The sequence below is a fragment of the Falco rusticolus genome, chromosome 12 (genome assembly GCF_015220075.1).
Source record: "Falco rusticolus isolate bFalRus1 chromosome 12, bFalRus1.pri, whole genome shotgun sequence".
Lineage (NCBI taxonomy): Eukaryota > Metazoa > Chordata > Aves > Falconiformes > Falconidae > Falco > Falco rusticolus.
In genome coordinates, this window is record NC_051198.1 from 18,499,612 (window position 1) to 18,519,079 (window position 19,468).

Consider the following 19,468-nt stretch of genomic DNA (forward strand, 5'->3'; position numbering starts at 1 on the left):
CTGTTGAGATGTTTTGAGTGCTGTTTCCAGTATTGACAAAAGGGAGAACAGAAGCTTGGCTGTATTTTGTTCCCTGTTTCTGTCCTCTTTCCAATCACTCAATTATTTGATTTTTATATACTAAACTCCTGCAGTGCTTACCTATTTCAGCCCAGGGTCTCAAAAACCTGTTCTTGATCCAGCAGGGAATGGCTAGGAGACTTTACTGTGGGTTTTAGTCATATCCAGTCTTTTGGATCAGTGGTCTCCAAAATGGAGTGTGCCAGGCAATACACTGGCGTGTGAGCAGGCTGTTAGTAGATAAAATAAAAATTATTTAATTAATCATCCTATTTTTGTGTATGTTTTATGATGGGCATAATAGTATAGTAGCACATATATATAATTTCTAAATAAATACACATGTACTGCGAGTGTTCTCAAAAAAGTGTGGGAGACCAGTGTACTAGATAAATGTGACGGCACTTTTGTCTCTGTTCTTTGGTTTGGGGAGAGAGAACAGTTTAGTGTATTTTCCAATATGAGGAGCAAAGTATTTCTCAAAGTCCACACACATAATGCTCAAATCCTATTTCAGGATGTATTTGACAATTTCCTAGTATTTTGATTGAAGTGGTAATGTTTCATGGCTCTGTATTGTAGAAGATATATCTGATAATAAATTAGTTCTACTCTTTGTGAGATAGAAAATGTATGTAAAATTGTAGGATTCTGTGTTAGTTTTCATTAATCTTCTGTCTCCTAAAAAAATTGTACATCAGCCATCTTGGAAGCGAAGAAGTGTGTGGTAGCATTTTTTTAAGTTTGCAGGTATTTTGGGTGTGTGCAGTATTGGTACTGGTATTCTTCCATAATCTGCATCTCACTGTTGTTCTGGTGTTCTGATCTTCATGCATGGCCCCTCTTCTGCTCAGGAACTGTGCCCTAGTAGACACTTGTGACAAACGTCTACTAGGGAAAGGGAATGCTTAACAAGCCTGTTTGCTACGCTGTTCTAGATACAAATTTGAACTGAAATCTCCTGCATTCACCACACTTTATTCACTATGGTATTTGTTCTTGGTCTTCAAACTAGTTCCTAGTGATAGAGTTACTTTGGAAAAGGTTTCAGCATACGAGGACTTAATATATTATCTGGGAAACGGAAAATACGAAAGAGAAACTAGCTGTCAAAATTTGAAAGGTATCAGGAAAGACTTAACTGTAATTAATTCTTTATTCATATTTTTGCAGATTCTGGGCCAAAATCAGGGTTTTGTTTAAGGCAAACTCGAACAGATGATGCGACTTTAATCTTGTGTGACTTGCCTGCATGTATTTTCAAGTGCTCAAAGGGAATTCACATTTGATTATTTGCACCATAGTGCACTGCATAAAACATTCATGGAAGTGTCACTTTTCCATAGGTGGCACTCCAGGGCAAAGACAGGGACTTTGGACATTTTTAAAGTAATAAGTATGAAATGCAAGTTGAAAAAAACATATGCTGTTTGGTACTGGTGTCCTGCAGCAACTGACAAATCGTTTTTAGACCAGCAAAAAATGGTAATACCTGTATTGGTTTTGACAGGGGTTCAGAGTTTGTAAGCTAGGGTTACTGTCAGAAGTTTCTGCAAATCAGAAGAGTGCGAGCAGTTAAAAAGTGTGACATATACTCTTAAACTCTACACTGTAATTGCTGAACTATTAATATTTGGTATCTATTGTTTTCAAATGTGTATCTACAGTAGTAATACACAGTCTAGTTGTGTGAATTGATCTGAACCCTGTAAAAGTTATAATGTCACTTTACTGGGGCTTGGGAGACTCCAGCCTTTTTCTGGATTTCCAGTTTGAAGCTGATGCGTTGATAATAAACCTATTTACTTACAAAAATTTTTTTTGTTTTAAACAAATCTAGAGAGAAATCTTGAAAACATGCCTTGCTGATCAGGGTTGGATACTGGGAACAAAGCTAAGAATGTATTACCTATTGAGGAATGCATTTGTATCTTGAATTTGGTTATATATACTTTACACCAAATGTCAGATCTGTTTTTTATGCACAATAATATGGACGTTTTGATATACAGCTCTAAAAGTTGTTTTACAAACATGACTAAGAGTAACTGTCATATATTCACTGTGTTAGAAGATTAGTTTGTGTACTAGCAATTTCCAAACTAGCCAAGAGTTTCATGGTTTTGGTAGTACAGCATGGAACAGGAGGTTTCGTAAATCTCTGTAAGTTTCACAGTTAACAGCTTAATATTAACACCTAAAATAAAAGTATAGGATCTTGTGTGGCAATATCAAGGAGGGACATTGAGGAAACAAGTCCTTGTTGTTTAAAAGCACCATGTATTTTTAAATGTTGACTCTCAGGTTTTCATTTTTCTGAAATGTTTAGCCTTACCATTTCTGCCTTGATAGGTATCTTTGAGGTCCTCAAAGTGATGCATGAGTTGGGGGTGGAACTTAATGCAGAAACATACACAGATTATGTTTTTCAAAATTTTGCTGATATTGAAACCGCCCGTGCTCAGATGAAGGTGAGTTTACATTTAGAATTCATAAAAATGACTATAGTATGGCTTATTTTTCTGTGTTGTCTGTGAAGGCTTTAGATCCCAGTAGTGCTCTGAACATGAAGTTGGTTTGATGAAGCCTATTCAGAATATTTAGACTACTTTTGAAACTGTTGTTGCACTGATGGTATGTTTACTTTGTCTTTCTCCTGCTGCTTTTCTGTCTCTTCTCCAGAGCTAACCAAAATATTTTGCTCAAGACTTACTAGCTTTCTGTTTCCTGCAGTGGAAAACTAAAATGAATTATGTATTTTTTTTAAACTGGAGATTACAGTTGTTTCTGGTTGGTTTTTTTGTTTTTTTACCTGCTAAAGAATTCATTATTGCAAACTAGGTTTAACTGTCCCACTTCTTCTGCCTCTAGTAATTTTGTCTCTTGCAATTGATTTCAGTACAAAAGCTGGATAATTTTTGATCAGTAGCAACTTACCCAGCTAGCCATGTAGACTTCTGTAGAGCATCTTCTATGTTCTCAACAGCTATCAATACAAGAATACCACTGTCCTTTGGGAAGGAAACTTTTACAGATACCAAGTATCAGGTCTTCTCTGTGTGTACTTTCAATGATTGATTGCTTTATCCTAGAAAAATGGGTGCCTGTTTGAAACTGTTGGACTCTCTGTAGCAGAAATAAGATATGAAGCAGCACATGGAAGACTGAACAATGTCTTTTCTCTGTGTAAGTATTTTTCAAGTTGTGTGTTACTGCATACTTGACGGTAGCGTTGATTGGTTGAGACTAAGAGATTTACGTGTATTAATGTATGAGGTTTAAAGATACATGGGAAAGCTGAGCAAAGCTTTTATAATATGAGGTCCTCTATGATGAGATGTCGGACTGTTTGAAACTACCCATTCTGGATAACAAATGGTTAAATTCTTTTTTAGTATTGAACCTGGGCGTGAGATTTACATATAAGATATTTACAAATCACAGCTTTGCTGTGATTGTGATAGGATTGTGATCCTCTTGTACTGAAGAGGGCTTAAGGAAACAATTTGCCTTGCACAGTGGCTGTTAAGTTGGTGTGGGGATTTTTTTTTTGTTTGCAGCATCAATTACAACAGGATGCTAGTCTAACAATGCAGCTCTGAAGTACTACAGAATGATTAATGAAAGAACCAACTTTGAAGAACTGATTGGCACTGACATTAACCTGAGGGTATATTGCTGATCTGTTGGTCATGGAAGTTATGTGTACAAATTTGATGGGTTAATGAGGTGGTGAACTTGTAACAGCATGAATTAATCATTTCCTAAGAGTTTTCTCCAAAGACTCTTCTGATGCTCAGTGCTTGCAAAAGTTCATATACCTCATTGACTGAGTGTATGAGAGGGGATGATTTGCCTGATTAAGTAGGAATAAATGTTTGTCTTCAAAATTTAAAACAAATACAGCTTTTGTTTGTCTTGTGTACTGAGACAATAATAAAACACCTAAATTTGGACTAAATCTGGTACAGAAGGATCTCTTTTCAGACAAGTTTTATGTGTCCAAGGTTCAGGGAAAAGCTTAAGCAGTCTTTTGCTGCAGTTGTCATTAACTGTTTTATTTAACAAATATAGAATTATGTAGTCTATCGGCAATGACCCTGGGAAACTGTTGTGTTGAAAATGAGAAAATTAAATGAGTAGTTACTAATCAGTGATTTAATTTGTGTATTGGAGATTTATCAATTAGTGAATCATTAAGATTCACCTTACATTCTGCCATTGTTTTGTTTGTTGTTATTTCAAAACCCCCCACATTAACCATGAAAAATGAAGTACCTAAAATAACTTTGAAATTTTTTTGAAAGGATAACAGTTAGAAACAATGAGATTTCTTCTGAAAGGTGAAATAGTTTTGGTTCGGGGTTTTTTGCCTGCATTAAAGAGTAGAACCACCCCTGCACACTAATTTTGATTAACTGAGATAGTCAGATTTTAATGTGTTATAAGGCACAAATACATGTGTGCCTGATATATGGTAAATATATATGATATTGAAAGTATGATACAGGCACATATAGTAGGCTGCATTCTGTCTTCCTGTCATTAAATCGGTTTTACCTAGCACATTATTTAGCTGTTGTCTCTGTGTTGAATTTAAATCTTGTAGTGGTATTTCTGTTTACAAAGACTAGGGTTAATAATTCATGGAGACATAGAAAATTTCTTTTGAACTTGCGCTTTAAAGGAAGGTGCTCCTGTAAATAGTTTACAAAGCTGAAATGAATGCTAGTAAATCTAATTAGCACCTATGTAATGATAAGGCACAGATATTAAACAACCGATTTATTTTTTTTTTACTTGGCTCCTTTTGCAGTATTACAAAGAAGGAAAAAATAAATGCAATATGGAAAGTAGTTCAAGATTGTCTCATCAGTGTAGTCGGGGGAGGCGAAGGTTGGTTATTAATGCTGGTTGCTATCTAGGTGTATTGATTCAGCTTCTTATGCCTTATAATGTATAGATTTCTGCTACTGACAAGATGAAAACTACGAAGCATCAGCTGAGGAATCTGGGCACATAAGGCGGTGTACACGAGAACCGCTTTTTCCCTTTATCATGCCGTTCCATTCCACTTCATTGTCAGCCCCTTGATTTTCTCAGACTTGTTTGTTGCTAAGGAAACCAGGTTGCCAATTGTCAGCAGCAGCTGAGCATACTAAGATGCTTTTCTGCTTGTCTTTTTATGAGCAAAAAGTTTAATGTACTACTGGAGGAGGATTTGTATTGAGGGTTTCTTGAAAACAACTTTACCTGGGATTTTCAAACTAAAATAAACATTCTAACATTTAAAACTTTGAGTTTTCTAAATGCCTGGAGTTAGACTAAGGAGTAGTTTTAGTATGCTGTTCCTGCCTTTTATTCCCCAGGTTCCTACAAGAGCTGGTGTTTTTATTTCAGTCCTCTTCTACCGTGTACCGTATTGCAGCCCTTGCTGAAAGGGCCCAGTGCATTCAGGTTTCTAGAGGGGTTAGTTCTGTTGTGATAGTGAAGCCAGATGGTAATAACTTCATACAGGACTTAAATGCATGTACTACTAGTTTTGGGCTTTTTTTGGGTGTGCTGTAGTGCTGGAATGAGAGACAGCAATTCTAGAGGAAGGAGGTAGAATGATTTGAAATATTTAGCCAAGAAATTATGTAAAGATGAGGATGTAAGGCATACCTGGAAATGACCTCTCGGGAACGTTTAATTTCAAGTAATTTTACAGTTTCCTTTATGTTCAACCAGTACTCTAAATATCAACATTTATAAAGGTATATCTTTCTCCCCATATGTTGAACTTAATTAAGTGGATAGTACTTTAGATGGAACTTTTTCTCTCTTGTTCAGGCAGTTTACACCAGCAGAAGCAAACACCTAAGGAAGTGTCATATGTTTTGTTTGTTTGTTTAAATAAAAAAAGAAACAGAAGGCAAAATTGTAAAGCCTTTTAAGGCAGGTATTCAGTCTGAAACAATCAGTGAACTATTTATCTCTGGTGGATCTTCTTTGTTGCAACACTAATATCAAGTTTTCTTGATTAGGATTGTTTGGGGTTTGTTCTGCTTTTTGGAACAGAATGGTTTTTTTGGTCTTGAACTTTTCTACGGATAAGATGCTTACTCCAATTACTAATTTGTATAAAAGACTAATGTATTAACTATTGAGATTAAAGGCAATGAAGAGGGAAAAGATATGTCTTTTAGAATATGTGATGCCTTTTGAAATGGAGCAGATCTAGAGCTGATAAACCCAAGACTGTTTCAAATACTTTGGTATTTGAAATTTTGTTAGACAAATGTTTGTCAGCGTTTACTGAACTAACAAAATAGTTCTTCTAATGACACCCTATTTACATGACCTACTGAGTTGTTGCAGTTTAGGGATTTTTCTTAAATCACTATTTAGAAACATTTCTTTCATTTACAGTGTCTTCAGCAAGCACACCTCCTATTGATATTCGTCAGTTTAGAAGTAACCTCATTTTGGGTTTTAAAAGGTAAGGTAGTTATATGATTACCTCTCGCGCCCTGCCCCTGTAGCAAAGTTCCCTCTCTTTTTGCCTTGTTGAGTACAAGTCTGTGAAGTCTTCCCCTGCCCCACCCCCTAACTCTGTGTTTGAAAATTTAAAAGTAGGGTTCCAGGTGTAGCAGATCTGAGGTGTATCTTTGTTTCTCTTGGCTCTCCGTGGTTTTCTTGTGTCTGCTTGTATATGAGCATACAATTGTTACATATAGCAGATCAAAAATAACTTCACTGTTCTTGTTTGTTTTGTGGTATTTGACAGTGTATAAACTTTTCAGTGTAGTAAACGTTCAAGGCGTTATCTTGATTCACTTTTTTGTTTATAAGCTGCTATGCTAATGTAAGATTTCCCTAAAGATTATCACTATTAACTATTAAAGTAAATGGGTGCTTAATGAAGATGAAGTACCAGTAGGAGCCAGGCATATTCTACTATATCCGATAGCTTTCTGTGCCTTCTGGGTTAATATGACTCCCAAATGCTCATGTGTAACACCTGCTGTTGTATTATATCACCATGACTTTGTATTCACAGCACTGTGGGTCCTGTTTTGCAACGAGGGCTCCTTGCTACCTTGCTAACTTGGAGCGTTGTCTTACACTTATACAAGTATATGTGGATTAGCAAGCATTTCTATTGTTCACTGTTTGCCCCAGTCAAGCACTTAAGACTGAATGAGGGATTTTTACAACATACCTACACCGCTGTGAACCAGAGAAATCACTTAATGTCTCTCAGGGTCAGTGTTGGAAGGCTGATTTTGTGGACTAAGTTTTTTCCTAAAATTTTGTAATGGCTATATGAGATACAACTATGTTTAGGTTGGATATTAGTAAAACATACCAGGTGAATATGACTAAAATAATTTCCTAGTAAATTGCAAGTTCTATCTAGCTGATCCTGCTCTACCATGGGAAAAAGATGAGAAAAAAACAACCAGTGTTCAAACTGGGTTTGGTAACTGGGCCTTAGTTGACCATCAAGGGATAAGTGGAATAACATCTTGGATCCAAGAGGAGTCTTTTACTATCGCTTTTAGTAGTCAGCCCCAGAATCATTCATTTCAGATATATTAATTTAAGTAACAGATTTTTGAACACATTTTCTCTCTGTAAGTACAGATAAATATTCAGTTGAAGAAAGACTTAAACTAGAAAGCAAACCATACCGATGTCACACACAACAAATGCTGGCACGAAATAGCCCTACCACTGGATAGTTGTACAGGTGTTCAGAAGGTGATTTAAAGTATCTTTGAGACATTACCAACTTGTATTAGGAAAACTAGCTGCTGAATAATCATAGTGTACTGAATCAAAACAGTTACTCTCCTCGGCGGTGGAACAGTTACTGTTGTGATTTCAATAGATATCAGACATTTGGGCTAAAACCGTAGAATTCTGAGGGAAATTAAGGATTACTGTTTCCCCCCTTCTCCTTGCCACTTGGAAATGTGGAATACATTATTTTTTTTATTTCTTTAATCTTAATCTCTCTTGTTTGCTTTTATTGCTACCTGATTTCAGAAAGGATGTACAAGGTTGGCTGTGCCCAAATTTAACCTTTACATTGTTTCTGAAAGTGTTTCTGAAAGTGTGTCCGTTCATGTTTCCTTTTCTATTTTAAACTTAATGGCTAGAACAGCCTGAAAATAAAGCTTGAGGGTATGATAGGATAGAAGAAAAGAATACTTGTACTTCCTGTAAAGACTCCAGCAAAATTTTATGACTAAATGCAGGTCTCGAATGTTCAAGTGAGTGGAGTTTAGGACCAGCGTACAAAAGTACAGGGTATGGACACCAGGGACACATGAACAATGTCTGTGGCAGACTAGTTTATGGATTATTCTTGAAGCTGCTCTCCTCTAGTACTGCTTTGAAGTATTCCCATTCTATCTGCCTGATGTACCATTACTATTTCAGAGTGAAGTACTTTAGGAAATTGATGCATTTGATATCTGCAGTTCATTGTCATGCTGTCAGTGGTGGAGCAAGTTCACCCAGGAAAGCTTAACTAACCTCACAGATAGCAATTTATTTTTTGCCCCTGCACTGTGTGGACCTACATTTGACTCGTTTTCAAATACAAGTGGCAGCTCCACAAAAACAATAACTCTTTCATAGGCTTAAACCTCCTGCATAAAATCCTAAACTTCTGTGAATGCTTTCAAGTTTCTATGCAGCTGTTCAGATTGACATAGGAAGATAAAATAAGGTCATAAGTTTTTCTTCTCTTAACCTTGTCTAGGTTAATGCTGCATTATAGTTGTTGAAAAGTTATAGCTTCTAGCAAGATTTTTGATGTTCTGTAAATTACAGGAATATGTCAGGAGTTTTTGTAGTTAACATAATATGTTGGGGGTTTATATGTTAGTGAACTGGTTAATATGTGATGTTTGGTTATAACCTGACGATGTACAGAGAAGTGCTCTCCATTGAGCTCTGTCCTGTTCTAGGAAAGGAGAAGTTAAGAGTTCTCCTGTGTTTTGTTTTCTATTTTTGTAAATATTATCTATTTATCTCTCCATAAGAAACATAATACCTTAAGAGATTTGCTTATTTGCTTTTCTGTATGGTATAAATGAATTTATAGCTGCCTGTAGTTGTCTTTCTATACTCAAAATGGAATTTTAATGCAGAGAGGTCTAGATTTTTGCTCTAGCAAATTCCACATATCAAGTGTTTGCTATGTAAAGTGCAACTTAAATGAAGCTTATTTTCTTTAAATGCTAAATAGTGACTTATTAAATTATTTCAATAAAATTAAAATACAATAATTGCCAACTTCAGTTTAAATCAACTTCATACACAGTAAGTATTGTATTTTTACTATACTGCATGTGGTCATAGTTTCTGCTGAATAACTTAAAATAATGCAGCAATCCAAACAGATAATTAAGACTACAAAGATTATGTTGTATTTTTTTTATTTTATAAGTTCCTCAGTGTAAAGGATTTATGGGTTTATTTTTTTAAAAGAACAGTAAAATCATTGTCTTGCTCTTAATTTGTTATCCTTTGCTGCCCTCTTCAGCTCAGATGATGTACATCTTTGGAGCAAGGTAAGTGGAGATAATGCTGTAAATAAAATAAAGTTCTTTAGGCACTACATGGTTATGATATGTTACTGTAAATCTGAATTGTAAGCCCCATAATTGTAGCAATTAATTTGAGCAAGACTTTTGTCAGTGGCAGATTTTACAACTGTATAAAGTTGAGTTTTCAAATTGGATAGTTAAGTGTAATTGTGAAAAATCAAATGTAGTGTTACCATGGAGTGTACGTTAGCCACTCCAATTTCTAGATTGATGTTGTAGCTGAAGGTAGTATATAGTTATATCTTCCAGAACAAAGTCTGCCATGGTTTTGCAATCTGTAGTTGTTGCATCCCCACGCTAGCGCTAATGAAATAATAAGGTACAATTAGAATTGTAAAGTTTTTGTCATATAACATAAAACATTGAAGGCAGTGCCAGATAAAAGAAATCACCTGGATGAAGTCAAGGGAAAGTGACGGATCATCTTGCCCTCTCTGGTATGGGCTGCATTAGGAAGACACTACGATATAACTTGATCAATAAATTTTGCAGAGCACTAGAATAGAGCTGTTGGCAGATACTGCCTGATGTGGAATTTGGGAAGAGATGCACTGTGCTTTTTGTCTTTTTTCTTTGACACTGTACCTGGTGAACTAATGAACTAGTACATAGTTTGCAGTATATTTTAGATTTTTGCAGAGAAATCTTGGAATGAAATGAAAATTGTAGTTTGAAAAGTCACTGATTAACGATACATATAAATCGGGTACAGCTTGTGAGGTGCAGGGTTTTTTTTTTTTATTTCACTACCATTTTCTGTTGTGTAAAGACTGTGGTGAGAGGATGTTTTTTGTCCTCTGCCTCTATCTTTCCTTTTTTGCATTTAAAAAATGACAAGGGGGGATAGGGAAAGGAAAAAAGGGGATCTCTTATTACTCCCATTGAGAAATTAATTTTGAAGGACAGTCAGAGAACTGAAGTAATGGTGGTCTGCACATGAAGTGGTGTCTAGAGTTAATTCTGCTGTTTTCCACAATGAAAGAAAGACACATTTTGTTGTCTTCACTAAATTTTTGAGTAAATACGTGTATCAACCTTTTAAAATAAGAAATGCTAACTTGGGAAATAAATAGATATCTAGCATTAGAAATGATACCACACATTCAGTTTTGGGTTTTTTTTCCTGTAATCCATCCTTTTTGCTATTCTGAGATTTGATTCAGAAGGAGAATTGTGTAGTTATGACTTTCTTGGATTTTATTGTAGCGTGTGTTGATTTGTCATAGGAGGGTGAGGGCAAAAGGGCAGAAGACAGCTGTAGTTTAACTGTGCACAGTGTCCATGGTGTTTGTAGAATGAGAAGTGATAGATATTGTATTCCACTGCACATTTGGTATTTTCTGGCTTTATTTCTCCCATTTTCACTAACAATTAAAGCTGAGGGCTCCTTCTCATTTGTCATTACTTAAAACACAGCACTTTAACAGGGGGAATGTATCTCCTTCTGACTTCTTTGAGATTGCATTCTAGAATCATGGCAGATAAAGCAAAATTATTGAGATGCTTAAAATCTCAGTTTTTAACTACAGATGATGGTATTTCCTTAAGAATAGTCAAATGGTTTTTTTCAAGTTATATAGTTTAGGTTAAAGTATTGGTAGGTAGGATGTGGGGACTTATCGTAAATGCTTCTTTTGCTATGATGAAGTAAAATCTGTGTATTCCTTCAGTTTGTATGACTGATGGTACGTGTGCTAAATATAGTTAAACGCAATTAATTTTTATGGATGCATATTTTATCATTCCAAATTGCACTTGTTTACAACAGCTCTACTAGTTATCTTAAATCTAGCAAAGCATGATAGATTGTGTTCCTCTATTTTCTTTATATATTTGGGCCGATTTCAGCCTTTCAGTAAATTGCAACATAATTGTAGTATCTCCAGGAGTGACACTAGTTAATATTTGCTTTAAGCGATGTCTTAACGATAGCTAACTTTCTACAGAAATGATACATAAACAGAATACTACAGTATCTGTCTTACTGCCATACCTCAGAAGGCATTTCTCTTTGCAATATTTTTCCAAGAAAAACCTATTATTTAAAAAAAAAAAAAAAACTTCTTTGTATTTCTTAGGGAATTACTATGATGTGGTAAAGAATAATACTCTAACAGAGAAATGCTTTATTATTTTGAGAATTCAATTTCAGATACTGTTTGTCCTTGCTTGCTTCTTTTGGCTGCAATGTACGATTATTCTGTCTTACCAGATAACAGAACTGTTGTACAAGGATGAACGTTATTGCCTGACGCCTCCAGGACCAACTGGTAGAGTTTCAATTTCTATGATTGTAACTTATCCACAAATCCGTTCTTCTGTGTAATGATGGGTTTGAGGGATTACAACAGTAAACACTGATTGCTTCTTTTTGAAAGTGAAATTTGAAAACATGTTGGGTAAAATCCTGATTTGAATAATCAGAGCATATTTTGTGAGATCCATGAGGTCTTTTTTTAGAATTATAAACAAATCTTGCTGATTTATTTTTCTAAATTTATTGACTGAAATAAAGATTTAGAATGAACATAATATCAGTGTTTAAAGTTTTTAAAAAATATTTAAAAATGCAGTCTTTCAACCCAGTTTTACCTTTAGTAGCTCTTCCAATTTCGTGAAGCAAAATGGTACTTAACATCCCAAATCTTCTACTTTGATATAAGTATACTTTTCTATATAATCTGTTTTTTTAAATAAGAGCTTTTTTTCCTCCTGGTGGGGCTGGAGGGGCAAGGGGATATGGGGAAGGCATAACCTTTGAGAAGAAAATAAATTGATGCTCTTCCTGTTCGTGGCTACAGGACTCCATATATTTTTACACTTTCATATATAAGACACTTAACGCTATCTGCTAAAGTCTTTTAGTCTTGATTTTCTTCAGGTAATAGCCAGCTTCTTCAATATTAGTTCATCTAATGGTTAAAATATTTTTATATTAATATTAGGATACTTAATGTAGCTTGGTAATGGAATATAATGGGTAAAATGTACAGAATAAATATGCAAAGTGTTAGAAATCTGTTTTTTTTTCTGAGCAATGACAAAATATTTGTGGCAACTATTTGGGGTAGTGGGCAGGAAAGGGGGGGAAGGCCTTGGGCAGTACCACTTCTGTCACACAGTAGTGGAAAAAATAGATTGAAGTAAGATTCTGTACTGAAAAGCTGTCACTAGGTCTGAAAATAATTAATATTCCTTTCACTCACCAGTTAGATATGTGCTCCCAAACCACATAATCTCTATGCCTCAGTGATCATTGTTGCCATTTCAGAGCCTCTCATCAGGGTGACATCTCACACCAAAATGATTTCTTATAAATTAATCTTGATAACATGACAGTCTCAGTAATTTTAGTGGAATGCTTTCTCTTGTTTTTTTTCCACAGAAGCTGTTGGCTATTTTCTTTATCACTTGATTGACAGCATGAGTGACTCAGAGGTACAGGCCAAGGAGGAGCGTTTGAGACAATACTTCCATCAGCTGAAGAAGATGGTACCATTTCATTTTTTGCTACATAATGCCTGTCCTGCCTGACATGTATCTATTAGATTTAAAATTGCTGCTTTTAAGTACAACCAGACCACTTCTCAATGACATGCAAGAGCTGGAGACTTGAATTACGCCTGAGATAATTTCTGTTAGACAAATTTCAGTTTGGTTATGTTTCAAAACTCATATAATTTTTTCCCCACCTCTTGGTACAGAATATAGTTATCCCTACAGCCCACTGCAGCGGCATTTGCAGACTGCTGGACTCCTCTCAAGTTCCTGAATTAATTAAGGTCTGTGGTTCTATAGCAATTACTTTGAAGCTAAAAAATCTGTACTCTGTGAATATATTCTCCTTTGCAACATAAATACCTTTATGCAGTGATTTTATGTAAGCCTTTTAAACTTTCCATGATTTTTCACCGTTGAAGCTGTTTTCATTTCATATGTGAAAGGGATACATTTAACAAGTGCTTTTTTCAAGTCAATGTAATAATGCTGCAGAATACAGCTTTTTTTTAACATTGCAATTATATAATTAACTTGGAACATTTTTAGCTTGATATGCTTGCTTAGAGATGGAACTTTTGTGGGGGGATTAGTGATATCTTTGTCTTACTGTGTTTTAGGATGCAAGGTTACTGTCTCATAAAAAAATCCTGTCTACAGACAACATTCCAGAAGTAAGTAAATTCGCAGATAGCTGTGCTTGTTCTTACTGTAATAATAATGTTTGGATATGGGTTTTAGATGAAGTGTAATCACTAGCTTTCAGATCATGGAAGTATATTAATGTTATTTAAATCTACCATTTGAAGTTCAGAGGTTACTTTCCAGAGTAAGAGTAAAGGCAGTCCAGATATTCACATAGACCTGATACTTGACCTTGGAGTTGGCTAAGGTTTCATGCCTCAGTTTCCCTGTCTGGTAAATTTTTTTCTTGAAAGTTCTAGTTAGTTAACAGTGGTGGTGTGAGACTTAATTCATGCTTGTAAATTACAGTGATCCACTTGAATGGCAGGAACCATATAAATCCACACAGCTTCTAATGGTGGAGTGTCAAGTCTTTACGTCTCTGATCTGAGCAGAGTGGAGATGGAAAAAGAAACAGGCTTCTATTCCCTACTTCCCTGAACACAAAGAACTGAGTAGGAGAGAAATAGTAACGTTGACCTTCATAGATACACTGCTTACTGCTTTTTTTACTGTATTCTGACTCAAATCTTCAATTAGTATGTACTATTTAAACAGATAAAAGCACCTTAAATGATTAAAAAATTTCTTAGAGTATGAAAGAAGAGGATTATTTTGTCTGTCTTTTATTAAAGTGATCCGACAAGTTGTTCAGGGAAGGGTGTTTTTGCAATTGACATTCTTTCTGTTACCTCCATTTAGAGTGCTAAATCTGACGTGTCTGCTTTGGAGAAGAAGCTAGAAAAGTGCAAAGCTGAAAACCAGCCTATTACAGATGTCTTGAAACAACTCATACATGCTCTTTGTGAAGAAGAGGTATCTTAAGCAATGCAGAGATAATTGGAAACACATAGCTATATTTTTAAAGGGACATAAATGACTGTATTATGGAAAGACATAGTTAAGCAAAGACAAGTGCAGTGCTTGAGGTTTCATGGTTTGATGCTTATAAATCAAACGGAAGTGCAAAAAGCAATTAAATCAAAAGGTTAACTAATTTCAGCAACACCTTGAATGGCATGTTTTGGGGTTGCTGAAGTTTGTTTACAATAATCTGCAAAGTGAATGATAGTAACAGCTTTGATAGGTTTATCATACATGCCAAATGTCCTTTCAAGCCATGGCTCCGGTCTCTTATATCTAGATTGTCAAGCAACTGATACATGCACTAGTCATTTGCAATTCAAATATTACTAGGTTGTTAATGCAGGGATTGAAATTCCATTTTCCTGCAGGAGGAAAGCTCTTCTGAGATAAAGGGTCTCTTGCCTTCATTCGGCAGGCGTCCAGCTGTAGTTTACATTCATTTAGTGTGTGTCTGTAATTTGTGGGGTATCACCACACTTTTATTCAGTTTCTTGTTCAGTATGATCCTGCCTATAAAGCTGTATATATAGGAACAGTCACAGTTGTGCAGATGATAGCACAATATTCTCTGTTGCGAAGAGTACAATTTAGAAAGAGTGATTCTCAGCTGTCTGTCTCTACAATTTTGCATGTGAAATAAGACTAGAAGCAAACACCATTGTAAGTTCAAAGTGGTCAAATGTATGAATAGGAATGTATAAAATATAAGCTTTCTATGGGATCATTAAGTAGTTTCTTATTCTTTAGAAAGTAGTTTTGTTATGTGTTTGGCAGTGTACCAGGTGAAAATTGTTATGAATTCCAAATAAACAAGAACTATTTTAGAATTTGGATTAATCATGTTTATGGTGTTTGTCTGGAATAAAAAAAAAGTCTTACATTAAAACATACTAGAAATATAAATGTTAAGCAAGAAAATATAAATATATTTAGAAATCTACTCTCAAGCTAGTCTAAAAGCTGTTTAGAAAAATAGTTAATTTCTGCAAAATAACTTCCACTCTTTAAATTTGCTAAAGCATTACAGCACTGTGTTTTCAAATGTGATCTTACACTACTAAAAGCACTAAAGCAGTCATGTAACTGCACACTGAACATAGAAGAATCTTAGTGTCGTATTGACTTTTCCTCTAGTTCACATCGTTGCTTTGTTCCTTTTTTAGAATATGCAAAAAGCCCTTGAAGTGAAAGCCAAATACGAACCGGACATGGTTGTCGGTGGCTATGCAGCCTTAATAAATTTGTGCTGTCGACATGATAATGTAGAAGAGGCAATGAACCTGAAAGAAAAAGTGTAAGTACACCGGCACTGAAACATGTCAGAGAGATTTATGCTGATACACAGACCTTACTGAATTAAGTAGGTTGAGTATTAACCCCCTCATCCATTTTTAATTAGTTTTCCCCACCAATGTATGTGCATTTAAAACAGTCATGGGTGTGGTTTTTTGAAACAAAAAATTTGCTTTGTATAATGGAACATCAGAAGCAGCTACTTCGTATGGTCAATAATTATCTTTTTCGTTTTCTTTTTTTAAGACAAATTGCTATGTAGGATCTGATTTGTTTTTGTTTTAAACATATATAGCATCCAGATTGAAGTTTGGCCTAATTTTGGGGGAAAAAAAAAAGTACTTGTATTCTGTATTAGAAAGCACCTTAGAATGTGTTTAGGATGCGCTGTACCTATATTGTCTTTAGAATAGCAGTGTTTCTGAGCAACATTATTTTAAGACTGTCAACAAGCATTCTACTTAATTTTTACTTTCAGAGCTTTGTATCTTGGCTGTGAGAATTAGCTCCCAGGTAAAAGATGGAACAGATTCTTACAGATCATCTTTCTGTTTGCCCCTTCCCTTTTTTCCCTTGAAAGCCTCCTTTAAGACTGATGCTACAGTGATTATAGAACAAGTTATGTGTTACTTTCAGGTTTTCTCTCTCAGATGCACCTACAAAGTATTTGCTTTAGTTTTACACTAGGTTTGCAGGCAGGTGCTCATTATACTTTGTTAGTGCTTGAAATTACGTGAAATGATTGAGCTGTGAATATCAAGAAGTTTGCTACCCTGCACATAATGGTGGTGTATTTGGTTTGGCTGTACTACCACTCTCACAATCCTCATGGTGAGCTTGTGTGAAGTAAACCAGAGTCTTCTAGTGGAGTTTCAGCTGCTTTAGCACGTTTTACTGATCTGCCTCAAGTGTAGCATAATATTGCTAAAAAGTGACTCTTTGAATTGTTACCCCCCCAAAAAAAAGAACAGAGAAAGAATTTATTTTAAAACTTCCAGAAAAAAGAACAAAATACATAGCAGAAACTTCAAAACAGTAGCTTTTGACTTGTTACTATAGGCAAATAGTTTCATTTCCTTTTATTGAAAGGAATATAGCCCTGCACCAGCCACATGGACTGAGTTTTTTTCCCAGGCTTCTGGGAAATACCCTATTTTATGCAATAACTACCAAATAATTAAATAGTTAAACCTTTTGGCTCTTTAAAATACAGCTGGGATTTTGGGGATGTGAAGGGTGTGTAGGTAATATTTTTTAATCCCATTTTAATGGTGCATCTTTCGAAGTCCATCAGGTGTTTCTTTTAATACTTAAAACTTTTAGTTCTTAATGCTGTTGCTTTGTTGTGTAGTTTTAAAAATATATCTTTAAGCTGCATCCATAAAATGTGAACTTCTGTTGATACAATTCGTAATGTTTTACTTTCTAGCTTCCCTAAGAATTCACCTGTTGCTCTTGACACTGGAAAGTACCTAGCACTGGTAGAAGTTTTAGGAAAGCATGGTAGACTAGAAGGTAATCCATTTGCTTTCATTGTGTGTTTCTGCTATATAATAAAGGTATCTTGCCTTAAGAATAAAAATGTGAGTTGATATTAATGGTATATCATGTCCTGAAAAGTGCTTGAACATTTTGCATACAAATTTGCATGTGAATTCAACCAGAGATGCTTGGACAGTGCAGGCCATTAGTTTTAATGGATTGGCAAGCTTGTCATTTACATTTGCACAGCTCAGTGCTTTTTGCATTTCTGCAGCTAGTTTTTATTAGCATTGCTGTTTGGATTGAGTTTGAAGATCATGACTTATGGCACAAATTGCGTATGTGCCTAGACTAATGGCTTTGTTTTTGCTTAAGAAGGTCTGAAGGCTGAACATAAAACCTATAAACATAACCTTCTCATAAGAGCCAAGTTACTGCAAAAAATCATTTAACTTTTTATGAAGTATATATTTTTCTCTTAATATATTTTTATGTTTGTTACTGAATTTTAGTCAATCTGTCAAACTGCCTAGAAATTTTGGCTTTTAATCAGTGTTCTGCAAACTGCCTATTTTCTATTTCTGTTTCTAGGTGTTTGCATTAAGCTGTGTGCTCTTTAATTTCTGTAATTTAGTCTAATACAATTCTGTAATTTACATGATTTGGTTGATCTTCAAAAGATCTCTAGGCTGTCATCAACTTTAAAAGGTGATTCTGAATACCTATCTATGATTTTGTAGAAGTCTTAACACTATAACAGCATGGTCCAAGCCTAGACAAAAAATGTTACGGTTTTACATAAAACACTATACAATAAAATAAAAAAGCTGATGTAATTTTTTTCTTATCTTTCTTTAAAAATTTTCTTGGCCTCTTAGTATGCTAAGCTTACTGTTAGAAAAATAATAAACAAAGCTGATGTTTTCCAAATCATAATGAATCGGATCATGACCACCTCTACGTTAAAGCAGTTTGAAAAGATTAGCTTGCTTTTAAGAGCATGAATGTCCCTCAGAAAATAAACCAATTCATAAATGTAGCCAAATGTAGAGTGGTCAAAACATTCTGTCTATGCAATAATTAAGAACATTATAAAAATGCACTTATTCCATATACTAAAATGTTTGTTTCTGCCTTACTAATGAAGCTTAATGAACCTAATGTTTTAACATGCAGTCTGTTAGAAAGCTTTCATTGGCTCTCCTTGGCTAATTAGTATCGACACAGCAAACAGGCCCTATCGGTATCAGACCATTAGTCTGGCTGTATATACAGTGTAAACATATCTTTATTATCTGGCCTCGTGACAAGCCATCTGCTGAAGAAACAATGGAGTGATTTAGCAGATGTTAGCACTGAACGATAAAAGCATCCATTTAGTAGAATCTTGCAGCTATAGGGCAGACTATACAGGGTTATGTGGTGCAGAGTGGGCACACAGTTCCTATCTATAATTTGTAGTCAAAGTTGCAGCAAAATGATAAAACCATGCTATTGTGGATTTATAATTGTAGTCTCGTTTAGAAATGCAAGTAGTAATTAACTTGAAATCGGCATTATACACCAGAATTTACATTCCTGCTGGGTTTGAAATGCTGTTTTAATAGCAGTTTGTTTTCCCTACATGAAATTACCTAAGGGTCTTTTGTGTTGTTTCATTGTAGATGCTATTAACATTCTAACAGAGATGAAAGAGAAGGATGTTCCTATCTCAGACAGAACAGTTGCATCTTTTTCCCGCATTCTTAATGCTGCTGCCATGCGAGGTGAAGTTGAAACAGTGAATCGATTACATGAGACCATTGTGAACCTGGGGTTGGCAGAAGCTGCTGTCCTTCATTCCCCTCTGATTGCAGTTCACCTTGAAAAGTAAGCTATGTTGGGGCTTCAGATGAAACAAGTTACGATACGATAATTTACTTGTGTTACATGACCTGTGTGTGCTATACACAGCTGCACATTCATATTTAAAAGTGCTT

At 35.2% G+C, this 19,468-nt stretch overlaps 1 protein-coding gene across 1 annotated transcript in view; it reads left to right on the top strand.

Moving 5' to 3' along the window:
- LRPPRC (leucine rich pentatricopeptide repeat containing) overlaps window positions 1-19,468 on the top strand; it is a 92,413-nt gene that overhangs the window by 23,172 nt on the left and 49,773 nt on the right. Inside the window, exons 12-23 of the mRNA XM_037405353.1 lie at window positions 2,413-2,531; window positions 3,153-3,246; window positions 6,472-6,541; window positions 9,602-9,629; window positions 11,878-11,935; window positions 13,051-13,157; window positions 13,370-13,447; window positions 13,784-13,837; window positions 14,550-14,663; window positions 15,878-16,008; window positions 17,437-17,522; window positions 19,154-19,358. Of these exons, the coding sequence (XP_037261250.1) occupies window positions 2,413-2,531; window positions 3,153-3,246; window positions 6,472-6,541; window positions 9,602-9,629; window positions 11,878-11,935; window positions 13,051-13,157; window positions 13,370-13,447; window positions 13,784-13,837; window positions 14,550-14,663; window positions 15,878-16,008; window positions 17,437-17,522; window positions 19,154-19,358 (1,144 nt within the window). The remainder of the gene's footprint in view (window positions 1-2,412; window positions 2,532-3,152; window positions 3,247-6,471; window positions 6,542-9,601; window positions 9,630-11,877; window positions 11,936-13,050; window positions 13,158-13,369; window positions 13,448-13,783; window positions 13,838-14,549; window positions 14,664-15,877; window positions 16,009-17,436; window positions 17,523-19,153; window positions 19,359-19,468) is intronic.